The 13,225-nt window shown below is 41.7% G+C and overlaps 1 protein-coding gene across 5 annotated transcripts in view; it reads right to left on the bottom strand.

Annotated features, from left to right (window-relative positions):
- AMPH (amphiphysin) overlaps positions 1-13,225 on the bottom strand; it is a 220,668-nt gene that overhangs the window by 49,526 nt on the left and 157,917 nt on the right. For all 5 annotated transcript variants that reach the window (XM_020289907.2, XM_076006299.1, XM_076006296.1 and 2 more), the window contains exons 12-13: positions 4,473-4,589; positions 1,073-1,096 (exon numbers count right to left, since the gene is read on the bottom strand). In XM_020289907.2, the coding sequence (XP_020145496.2) occupies positions 1,073-1,096; positions 4,473-4,589 (141 nt within the window). The remainder of the gene's footprint in view (positions 1-1,072; positions 1,097-4,472; positions 4,590-13,225) is intronic.

Below are 13,225 nucleotides of genomic sequence, written 5' to 3'. Positions count from 1 at the left end.
CCTTCACAGTTGGGAAAAAAAAATGTGTCACAGCTTCAACTAAAGATATAAAATATTGGAATAACAAAAAATTGGTATTATTCCCTTAATCTCCAAGAAAATTAAGACAGAGTTAATCCATGTGCCCTGAATGTCAATCCATGCATCCCTTTTTGTGAACACACAAGTAGAACCTACTAAGTTATAGCTGAGTCGCGGTGGTTTCAAGCAACACTAGCACTTGAGAGCCTTCCCTGATATCCCAAGTATTCTAAAGAGCGCAGAATAAACCTAAGACCGCAGAAGGGAAGGGGGATGGCATGCTTTTGTTCTGAGGGGATAAAGTAGCAATGTCACTTCAGAAGATCATGAATAGCTAGATCTATCAAATGTTCTGTTGCTGCCTCACTGGAAAAGAAGAAAGTATGAAACTTAATTTGGGTTCTTAAGACCACAGGACCTGGAGCTTTTCTAAGACAAAGGCCCCACCCCAAGGGATGTGAGGCTCTACAGGGGTGTGGCCAAGCTCCTAATTTCATAGCACCAATGAGGCCACCACATAGCTTTGTTTGTGGCTCTTTCCCAACTTTAAATTCTGAAGTTCTTATCCATGCACATTCGCTGAATAAATAACATCAGTAGTAATATCTACCTTTTAAGGCTACATAGTAGATTTTGGGCTAAATACTCTCCAAACACCTTACTTCATAATCCTCACTCTGACGGAAGTGTCATTACCCTTACTTTACAGATGAGAAAAACTGAGGCTTAGAGAGTTTTAGAAATTGTTCAAAGTCTCAAGGTGATAAGTAGTGGAGTCTGGACTCAACCAGCACAAGAAGCAGCCAAGTGGCACAAGGCCAAAATCTTGACCTCTAGTCATCCAAGAGTCTGGTCCACTGGTCCACTTCACCGTTATCTCTAGGTCCTGGTAATGCCCAGAACCTTCTGGGGCTAATGAGTGTTTTAGGGGACCATGTTATCATTAAATGCATGAGTCTTCTTTTCCATCACAAATTAAATAAAATATAACAAGCTTTCCAAATGTCTAGGGATAAGACACAAGCACATACAGAGTTCTTTGTAGTCTTACCGTCCATAGGTCCCAGGGCAATGTCTGAAAGCAAAAAAAAAAAATGGAAATATTGTTAGTATATAAATCCAAAACATAGAAAAACTGCTGAGGTGATAAAAGTTCTTGAAATCATAAGCATTTTTAAGCATTTAGTACGACAATGTTCAATGGAACTTTCTTTGGTGATGGAAATGATCCACATCTGTGGTATCTTATATGGGAGCCACTAGTCACACATGGCTACTGAGCACTTGAAATGTGCTGGTATAACAGAAACAAATTTTAATTTTATGTAACTTAATTCAAGTTGAAATGGTCACACGTGGCTAGTGGTTACCACATGGGCTGGCAGAGGATTACTCAATCTATCTTTCACTGTGTGAGTAGAAAACTGTATCTCAGAGTTATTATACTTTAACACAAACACACATACATACCCCTCATTAAAATAAAGTAAACAGGGCATCCAGACATTAGAACATATCTCATCTTTGAGGAAATGCGGATCCTAATCATGGCTAATGATATCAGCTCCCATCATATTCGAGAAGATATATTATGACCAGTCTGATGTTAAATGAACCCTAGGAAAGTAGTTCTTCAATATGTTGAATTTGATGATAACACATGGCTCAATTAATTGGTAATCATGTAAATTAGCAGAGTGCTCCTTAGGACATATGAAAGAAACACACTTACTACTGGTATTTTAATTACAAAGCTTACTGATCCTGGGGAAGGAATCCAGATGGTTGAAATGACTTCCACTGTGGGGGGTGGGGGGCAGTGGGGGAGAATTCTCTATCTTACTTCCTTTATGATTGAAAATTGAGGTTAAAGCCACAACCCTTTATGCGCAAATCCTTGTTACTAGAATGGATCTATGTTTATGCACTTGTTTTGAATCCCTAAATGTGAACGGCAAACTAGAGAGCGTGGCACTCCCATCTTGAAAGCACTACAGTTTCCAGATGAGAATACAGATGTCTCATTTGGATTCCTGCGCTGCAGAAAGCAGGCCCTGTGGTTCTGACTACACCCACCCACTTGGTGGGGGCCCATTCTAGCATTTTCTTGTAGAATGACTAAGGCAGGAGAGTAGAAAGGCTCCCATGAAAGCCACAGTGTTTTTGTACGTGGACTTGTTCTACATTTCCTGATTACCCAGATGGTTTCTGTTTCCTTGCTCCCCAGCCCCTTAAGAATCACACCTCACAACAGCGAGTACACATGGCTGCATACTGCAGACAGCAACAGTATTCTCTTTAAAAGGAAGGCAGCAAATGCGAAACATCATGTGTATCGTCCTCGGGACCATGAAAGGATGAGCTGGCTCGCGTGGACACTGCAGAGATCACAAGATGAGGTGTCTTGCTAGCAGCAAGAACATCAGTTGAAACACGGGGTCAGGTGATGAGACATGATTCTGAGTGGAGGGATAGGAGGAGGCAGGCAGAACCTAACAGCAGTGTGCTTTTCTTCACTCAGCCTAAGACTTTTCTTCTTAGCCAAAAAAAAGAGACGTGATTAGAGCAGGGTTACAGGATGACTATGCTGTGAGGTGACTCAGGCCACCAGGAGGCCAGGAGAGCTTGTTACCTGCCCCAAGGAAAGAAAGAGCTCAGGGACATACACCACTCGCCCTAACCACAATAACGTGTTTCCTTCGGAACTAAGACTTTTGAAGATGTAAACAACATCATTAAAAAAAAAAATGGAAAAAAATCCGTTAGTCTTAAATCTGCAAAAAGTTCCATGATTTATGGATTGATTTAATCATGAATTAATGTAAAAGAGTTTTCTTTCTTAATTCAAATCTGAAGACAAAACTGCAGTGAAATCTCACCCACTAATCATTAGAGCATCTACCATGGAAACGTTGCTTCTGCCACAAAAGAAAAGAAGAATGGAAGGTGAGGCAGGAGGAATCCCATGCACTCTGAGGGCTGTCTGCAGTAATGAGTGAGCTCTGAGAAGGAAGTACACTCAATCATACATACATTCATTTTCTACTTTTCTTGACCATCAAGATGGAACCCTCAAACTTGTTGACGATTACTACGTTAGTATTTCCCAAAGTATGTCTTAAAGAACACTTCAATGAATGGTAAGAAAAGTTTCATTAAAATCGATGTCTGCAGTCAAACAAATTTGGGAAACTCTAAGTTAAACAAATCTAAATTTTTTTAATTGCAGGACTTCTCAGAGTCTTTAGTGCTCTAATGCACATTATGAATCTCCTAGAAGAGAGTTAACTGAGACAGCTTCCTGAAACATTCACCTGAGGACTCATTTTTGGGAAAGCGTCTTAAGGCTAGTGCCTAATCTACTTAATTTTCTACTCTACTGACATTTTAGATTTTTGTTGTTCCTATTTTACAATAAGGAGAACATTATTAACCCAATCACATTCTAGAACAAAGCATGGACTAAAGAGAATCCTTATTTATTGAGGTTGATATTGAGCTGTTTTTTCCCTAGTGCTTTACTATAATGTACCAAAAAGGTTTCAAGACTAGGAAATTGAGCTGAGTCTCAATTTCTAAGTTGTGCTTTATGATATTCTTTCACTAACTAATTTGAAGTATATTCCATCATCTTTGGATTTGCCTAAATTCAAATGTGAGGCCCCGACTACGTGACCACATCCAACGTACTGGTATAAATAACTTGTTTTGACAAATTTTAAGTGAACTTCTTTCCATTAGCCCAGACAACTGCAAACTAACTGTGTTCCAGAGGAGTCGCCCACAGGACATTCATTATAGCACCACCCCAGGAATCCGTCTCCCAGAAATGCCACCACAGTGACTGCTGGAATGGGAGGAAGGCCGAGAGTGAGGACGTGGTGAGCAGGGACAGGCTTGGATACTCAAGGCCAGCCCTGCGTCAAACCACAGTCGGATCACAGGAGGGACGCTTCTACAACGCGAGGATGAGTGCGACCTCATCAAGTCAGAGCTGTCGGGACTGAGAGACATTTCTGTCAGGGCCCAATCTCACGGTTATTTCAGACAAGCCTTAACTTTCAAAGTATGAGGAAGGAAAGCAGAGTAAGCAGTAAGAAGCGTAAACCCAAAGCCGAAGGAAAGAGCCTTATGTAGGGAAGACATAAAATGTACCATCCACACCTGGATGACAACTGACAATCATTCTGGGAGAGACGATTCCTGGGCAAACAGGAGTGTGTGGTCATGCCAGGTCTGTGGGTAGAGGAAGCTAACGGTATGGGAGGTTTAGAATAATTGATACTGATGAGATCCTCTCTCTACTCCTCCCTCCTATTGGTAAATATTTGCCAGCCAAAAATAAAAGTGGATAATAGTCATTGGAAAGGGAGAGAGGCCATCTGTCACCTTACTGAGCTTATTGAGGGTTAAGAAGTGTCAGTCATAAAGCTCCAAAAAGCACCTGATACCTGAGACATGGGCGAGTGGGCCGCTCCGGCAGAACCCACAGACGCTACCTCAGGCTTGAAAGGGTCAAAGTCCAGATCCAGCAAAGTCTCCTCTTTCTTCACCTCAGGAACTTCATTCTGGTAAGACAAACAAAATCTGATAAGACTTCATGACCGGCCGGGCGCGGTGGCTCACGCCTGTAATCCTAGCACTCTGGGAGGTCGAGGCAGGCAGATTGCTCGAGGTCAGGAGTTCAAAACCAGCCTGAGCAAGAGCGAGACCCCATCTCTACTGTAAATAGAAAGAAATTAGTTGGCCAACTAATATATAGAGAAAAAATTAGCTGGGCATGGTGGCGCATGCCTGTAGTCCCAGCTACTCGGGAGGCTGAGGCAGCAGGATTGCTTGAGTCCAGGAGATTGAGGTTGCTGTGAGCTAGGCAGACGCCACGGCACTCACTCTAGCCTGGCAACAAAGCGAGACCCTGTCTCAAAAAAAAAAAAAAAAAAAAAAAAAAAAGACTTCATGATACAGCCCATGTATAATCCCTTTGGGCTCTGAGGCTCTAAAGGGGGCCAGTATGAGCTCATTCACATGTACCCAGAGGCATTCAGCTCAATGTGGGAAGGGGGGAAATAACTCTGGCCAAGTATAAACCAAGTTGCCCTGGAACGTGTGGAAGCTCCAATTCCTGTCCCTTCTCCAGCTCCAAGTCCAGTCAACAAAGAGTATGTCCAAAGACATATCCTAATGCCATCAAGATGCAAGGAATCTCCTTCTGTTAGCTCAAGAAATTACAGATGCCCAGATGGATAAAACAGGCCAAGATCTGGACCCATTAGAGTAACCCACTGCTGTGATGTTCCTCTGTGGAGGTGACCACAGTCCAGCTGCCTCTACCCTCCCCAGTGCCCTGTCCCTTGATTTAGTTATCATAGGATCCATTCTTCGTTCGTGCTGTGTGTAAGTGCATGAGTGAGAGAGGGAGAAGGAGAGAAGAGAGAAAGCCACTCCCAACATCCGCTGTAAAATGAGCGCTCACTGATAACTTTCTTGGATTAGAAAGAAAATAAGCCAAATAGGACACAGAATGAAAGTTGTGCTAGGATAATAACAAAAAATCTATAATACTAGACCGGGCGCGGTGTCTCACGCCTATAATCCTGGCACTCTGGGAGGCTGAGATGGGAGGATCGCTCAAGGTCAGGAGTTCGAGACCAGCCTGGGCAAAAGCAAGACCCCATCTCTACTAAAAATAGAAAGAAATTATCTGGACAACTAAAAAATATATATATATAGATAAAATTAGCCGGGCATGGTGGTGCATGCCTGTAGTCCCAGCTACTCGCGAGGCTGAGGCAGGAGGATGGCTTGCGCCCAAGACTTTGAGGTTGCTGTGAGCTAGGCTGATGACACAGCACTCTAGCCCGGGCAACAGAGTGAGACTCTGTCTCAAAAAAAAAAAAATCTATAATACTAAACATCTGGTCATTTACTTACAGTATCATGACACAGGAATACAACATGGTCTTGAAGGTGGCCCAACCCAGGTTTAAATTACACAGTAGGGACAGAGCTGAGACAGAGTCCCCATAAACTATACCACAGTAAAAAGAGTTGGGGTCAGTTTTCACACAATGCAAGTTACATGCATTTAGCATTTGATAAAAGCTCCACTTTTAAATGTTTTGTTGTCTAGAAATTGAAAGGTCACACCAACGGGTAAAGCATTACACAAAAGTAGAGATTTTTGGAGAAAGATTTTTAAAGAACAGGAGTTATTTTAATTAATATGAACCATACTCATAAAATATTAAAAACTTAGCAATGTATGAAAAGCTGGGGGGGGAGGTTATAACCAATAATACCTTTGAACACTATATCCACACTCATTGTAAAAGGAAAGCTGCTTATATATCATTCAATTAGCCTTGAGTTTTCTATTACATTTTGCAGCATGATTACTCCTCACATATACTTTTTAAAACTTTCACAAGAATAATGATCTTGGATCTCTGCAATCACAAAACTATCAAGGGATTCTCCTGTCTCCTGTTCAAAATCTGCATTAGTTCTGTGTTTCACCAACTTTTATATTGGTACAATTATATTTTTAAAATTTAGTAAAGAATTCTATTACACTTAGAATATGCCAGGCAGGGTTCTAGGAACTTTGCACATGTGAACCTTGGCTTCACATTAACATTCGTTGCAGTCTAAGGTTGACAGCACTGTCTTGCCTTTAAAGCACATACTTTACCATGTTCTACAAACGTCACTGTGCTTTCATTGTCACATATAATCCTTATCAAAAAATCAAGGGGAGACGGCATTATTTCCCCACCTGGGGGAAGGAGGAGAATCGGCTGAACAGAGCTGTCTACTGCCCTGGGCCCCCAGCAGAGGCAGGACTGCGGCCGGAAGGTTGGTGCTTGCCTGGAGACGCTGCATCCCATGGGGAGGAGCAGGAGGGATCACAAAGTGACTCAGGAAACTTGTGGGGATGGCAGATACATTCATTATCTCAATTCCAGTGATGGTTCCATGGACATATGTTAAACTTAGCAAACTGAACACTTTCCATATGTGCAGTTTATTGTAGATCAATCAGACATCAATAAAGCTGGTTAACAAAAGAAAAAAAAAAAAGAACCTGACAATAGGAGATGTGTTAAACCTACCACAGCACGCCTTCATAACACAGTGATCTGCTGCTATTTAAAATGATATTTACTAAACTGACATGGGAATATTTTGTTATAGTAAAAAATCACAAGTTACAAAACTGATACAGAATGAACAAATTTCCAGGGCAGGCATGGTGGCTCACACCGTAATCCCGGCACTTTGGATGGCTGAGGGGGGAGGATCCCTCGTGCTCAGAAGTTTGAAACCTGCCAGGACAACGGAGCAAGACCTCATTTTTAAAACAATAAAAAAATTCTAAAAAAGAATAATCAAATTTCCAAAAATATACATTTCAGCCACTACTTAAAGAGAAAAGTTATAGTATTATGTAAACAAAATCAGTAGAAGTAAGTAAAATTGGGTAAAAGTGGGAAACAGAATCATACTTTCTGATTTTTACTAAAAATTTCAACTCATAGCTAGAGCCACAAAAGATTTAGAAGAAAACATAGTCTCCAAGCCACCCTCCATGGCTGCAAGCAGACACATGCACAAACAAAATGATTTCTTAAATGATAACACAATCTAACCCAGATTACAGTGAGGCCACAGGTACTACTTCTTCCAGAGATTTTTCATTTTTTATGATTTCATTAAATAGATTTTAAGAACCTTTAGTAAATCCCATTTATTGTGCTACACACTTATAAACTTCCCAGTGAGGCAGAGGAGGTCCAATAGGAAGCTTGATTCAGAAAGGTTAAATAGAGTTTTTAGGAACAAGGCCGATCAGGAATTATTTTTCATGTAATATACACACCTTTCATTTAACGGTCACTCAATAATTGACAACTTCTAATAGTCAGTAAAGTTTTAGCATTTCATCAACAATTATGATGAAACAGTGGCCTAGGGAAATTTACCTTCTTGGTACCCCCAGTAGATGCCTGAAACCACTGATAGCACTGAATTCTATATACACTATGTTTTTTCATATATATATAATATATCATATATATATATATATACACCTATTATAAAGTTTAATTTGTAAATTAGGCACAGTAAGATATTTATAATAGCTAATAATAAAATATAATAATTATAACAATATACCATAATCAAGGTTATGTGAATGTGGTTTCTCTCTCTCTCTAAATATCTTATTGTACGTAATATTTGGGGACTGCAGTTGACCCTGGGTAACAGAAACTGTGGAAAGTGAAACCACGGATAAGGGGGCACTACTGTACACTTAGCAGACTGGTACAGTGCAGATCCTTTTACACACAATCAAGACTCACCAGTTGTTCACTTGCTGCCACACTTGCTTTATGTACCTGCCTACAATTACACAATCCTGCAATGCCCTGATGAGTTGACACACAATAAATTAAACTTCATAGGGGACTGTTTCCCTAGTTTGTTTTGTTTTTGTTTTTGTATTTACTGGAACAATTTGGTAGACGGCAAAGTCATTCTTAGCGTAGCATGGGGATTTTGTTCACTGTTCTTAAGTACATTATGACTAAGAGTGTAAAAGCCGACAGTCATGAGAACAGAGTCAGCAAGGAAGAGGGACAGGGTCTGTGCTTACAATGAGGTTCTGCTGTGACTCGTGAATGGGCAGATAGCAGAAAGATGACAGGTTTGCTTTTCTATAAAGTAAGGATAATGGTATGTAACTCACAGGATTGGCGTCAAGATTAAACTGAATGAGACCTTGCATATGACACATTTAGGGAATACGCATATTCAGCAGCTGTCCCTGCTCTGTGGACGGGAAAAGTCTAGGCATTGTTTGAGGCTCTGGAGTCTGAGAACCTTGGAAGATGGTCAGGCCAAATAACACAATGACTAAAAAATACTTTTAGAACACCAGATGATACGTAAATTACACTGCTTGGCTATCCCTGCTCAAGGAACGGAGCAATGATGTCAGTAATCCACTGGGGTAATAAACTGAATAAATTTGGGCTTGAAAGGCACCATGTAATATTTCTTCCTTCCAAATTTCATCCTAATAATTCTTTCTGTCTTAATATAATGTTAACATGTTTGCTTTGAGAAAATAACAAGTGAAAGAGGAGGCAGCTGGTCCAGAAATATGCTTCATTAAAAACAAAAGTCAGTGCAGTATTTAAAACCAGGTTACTGGTATTTAAGCCCAGCAAGTGAGTGACGCTTCTGTCTGTAATCGCAGGCTGGCCTCATCAGCATTGCAAGGATGAAAAGGGCCGTTTCATGAACTGATTCTGCAAAGTGAAAATCTATTTCTGTTTGATTGGCTAGCAAAAATAGGATGATTGGATGAAGTTAAAAAGTAAGATGCAGTATTAGGCTGGAAAACAGAGATATAAGAGTAGAAAAGGTAATCATGCTAAATCAGTCCCAACACTCACGCGGTTGGAAGGCTGCGCTCCTGTCAGCCTGCTAGCAGGGCAGGCACCCTAACGGGGTGATGAGCAGGGCTTGGAGGAATAAGCCTTTGGATGTTCAAAGGATAATCCCTCTGGATTTGATCATAGGGAGAAAATATGCAATACCACTGTTGGGAAAATATTTAAGAAAAGCAGTTGGGGGTATCAGCTACAAAAGAAGTCCTGAGACAGGCAATCTTTTTCTTCCTCTCTATCACTGAACACGAAGATACAGTCCTGGGAAAGAGGGAACATGTCCCTGGCCCTGAACTTCGGGGGGGAGGGGCATGCTTTTCAGCACTTTTCTTGAAATGTTCTAAGTCCACCTCTGGTGATAGAGACCAGATGCTCAGGGCACCCCCAGCCTACACCAGCACCTGCGTGGGCCTGGTCCCCACCTCTCCACTTTGGAGCAAGCTCCAACCCTACTGAATATATATGGGCAACCATATGCCCCAGGAACTCTGGGGCTCATATCCACAGAGTTATCCCAGGGCATGGTGGCCAGGCCTGGTTCCAGGAGGGCGGCAGTGAGCAGCTTGCTCCCTTTCGTGGGAATGGTATTTACAGAATCCCCTGAAACTGGCCACTAGAATGGTGTTGACTGATATAGTCATTTAAAGTGGCTCAAATTATTTATATGGTCGTAGGCCCCCAGAAAATGATATTTTCTCAGGGCCATAATCCCAAAGAAAGGCCTGAAGAAAGGGGACAGTGAATGTTTGATTTAAAGCCAAGTCATCAAGTAAGAATAAAAAACAGTATAAAACATCTTTTGAAGAAAAAGGAAAGAGAGAAACAGCCTTGCATATATACTTATGTATATGTATACACACGTGATTGGCTTACTTTTTGTCTTAATATCCCATTAAAATCTTATTTATATGTGATATATTTAGTTTCCAGGAACATAATACCCTTTCACTTCTTAAAAAAGTTTCCCAAACATCCACTTCCCAGGAACAAGGTATTTTGGGGGTGAAGGAGAGACTAAGAAACTCTGGCTTAAACACACTCTAATGGCGTTTGTTACAGAACTCCTCAGAGCCTTGAACATGCTGACATGAACTGTGAAAAAGCAAAAGGTGACGTAGCCCCCAGTCCCATATGACCAAAGACCCCCTTTTCTCTGCATCCACTGAGACTAGTCTTCCTCAGAAACACACTTTGAAAATGCTGCTTTAAAAAAATAACACAGGGACACACACATACACACACACACACACACACACACACACACACACACAGGATTTCTTTCTGAGTTCTTGTGAGGGAAAAATAGAGAGCTGCAACTTGTCCTTAGGAAAGTAAACACAGAACCGGAAAAACAAGGTAAGGCCTTGGGTCTTGACCATGGGGCATCTCCCTGTGAGCCAATAGGATCTTTTCCAGAGAAAATTCTATGCTATGCTGGACATCATGAGGGGCTCTGTAGGCCTGACAGATTCTGTTTTCAGTCTCAGGACAGTCAGGAGAGAATCCTGGCTGTGACGCTGCTCAGTGTTGGAGACGCACAACCCGTCAGGGACTGGGCGCACTTCAGTCATCACAGTTTCAGCTCCTGGGCAGGATTAACACAGATTTTTTTTTTTCTCCCATTAAGCACATGATAAAAATAGCACACTGGCTACATAAACCTACCTTCCAAATATGGATGATTCATTACGGAAAAAATTAATATTAACGTAAAATGTAAATATATCATTCTACATTATTACATGTATCAGGAAAACCTTTTCGGATACATCTCAGCTCTCTAGTTTTCAATACTCTACTTTCTTGCCGTTGGCATCTCTTTGTTCCCAAGCTCTGTCATTTGTTCCCTTTTATCCACTCATCTGTGCACTGTCAAACACACTGCCGTCCAGAGGCTGTGACCCATTCGCTTATAAGATGTAGCTTGACATACAATCTGATCGACACGTCTGATATTACAAGCACACACATATATGTGTATGTGTCCACCAGCCCTAAATATGGAACTCTTTCAGTCACACTATTTTTAGATGCAACAGATATAAATGGTCAGTCATAACATGCACTCGACTCCCTGGAAGAAAGCTGTGAGCTCACAGTGGTACTTTCATTGGTGCCAGGAGGAATCCTGATGGCTCAAAACAGTGGCTCCCATAGTGTGGTCCAGCTGCTGGAGCCATGTTCCTTCTCAGAAGCAGGAAAATGAGAGAAACCCTTTCTTCCCCCTCCCTAGATTTAAAAAATATGTATATATAAGTGAGGCTGTGTCCCCCAAAGTGCACCCCTATCATGTCTCTGGTGGGTAGTTCTTTCAAAATTGCCTGGAAGTTACAAAAGGTGTGGGTGGAAGGTGCTTTTCCCTCCCTCCCCACAGCCCTGGGCTCAGGCACAAAGCACTAGCAAAGCCAGCCGGGCGGCCCTACCAATGTCCCCTGTCCTTGCAGGAGCCGCAACTGGAGAAAGCTTCCTCTCCTTCTCGCTCAACTCTTCACTTTTCGCATCAGTTTCACTCACCAATATCAGCAAATGTTAATGCTTCCGGGGGGCCTCTCTTGGCATTTGTAATTTTCAAAAGTGCTTTGATTCTTTTTCTCCCCTCACCATGAAGAGTCCTTATCTATGGAGCCAGTAAATTGCAAATAAAAGAAAAAATGTAAAAGAAAGAACACTTCTGAGCCTCATCTTTATTTCACAAGTCACGCTGTGTGTCACGCTGTCTCTACTTCAGCTGCTTCGTCTACTAACTGAGGATGTCTAAGTACACAAGGCTTCTAGGTGACCAAAGTCTCCATTTGTGATGAATTGAGAGGATGCTCTTGGAGGTCCCAGGAGAAAGCAATTGAGTAAGGGTATCATCATCACCCTAAAATGGTCTCAATTTTAGAATTCATGTAGCAAAAAAGACAATGAAGCTGGGAAGAAGAAAATATAAAGGGATTACAAAAATTGGAAATGAAAACTGCTCATGTTTGGTGCCAGGGAAACTGGCAGATGCTGGGTAAGATCCTTTAGCTCCAAGACAGCTGTCCCTGGTGGCATCTCTGTATTCACAGACCTGCGATTTGCCCAAACACAGATAAACACGCAGTTCCCCCTCCTCAAAGGAGCCGCTCAATCACATTTCAAGCCCTAGTTAGTTTACCAAACTCAGCAACTCAGACAAACAACAGAAGTAGGAAAACAATAGTTCAAAGCATTGTGCCTGTTGATAAGTGTCCTCAAAAGGGATGACAAACCACGATTTGCCACTGCATTGCTTCTGAGTTCTTATTTTCTAAGGTCCTGGTTATTTCTGCTATTATCATCAAGATGTGATTGTAAGATGGATACTATTGTAATTGGATGTGTGGGCACTGATTTCCTCGGCAACTGCCGTATTGCATTGGCACCTCTTGCAAAATGTAAATATTATTTCAGAGAACACTGAGAGGAAATGGTGTTGGCCTGACTTCTCTGGGGGCTTTTACCTGCAAAACAAAGAGATGGTTTCAATGGCATTGGGAGCAGCTCTGGAAGTCACGACTATGCCTCAGTCAAGGAGACAACCCAGCTGCTAGCAGGGACAGGCCCGCAGGCAGCTGCTGCTGGGACTTGTGCCACCAGGTATCTTCAAAAGCAGTAGGAATACTGACCTCTCCATCTGTCACATCATGTAAATGATAGATACCGCCCAGCTGAAGGGCAAAAGACTTAACTTATTCACCTCTTTTAATTCCATTTTCCTGTTCTCCACTAAGAATCAATATAAA

This window comes from Microcebus murinus, chromosome 9, assembly GCF_040939455.1.
Source record: "Microcebus murinus isolate Inina chromosome 9, M.murinus_Inina_mat1.0, whole genome shotgun sequence".
In the NCBI taxonomy this organism is placed as follows: domain Eukaryota; kingdom Metazoa; phylum Chordata; class Mammalia; order Primates; family Cheirogaleidae; genus Microcebus; species Microcebus murinus.
The sequence above is the reverse complement of the archived record's forward strand: the minus strand, read 5'-3'. Positions and strand labels throughout refer to the sequence as shown.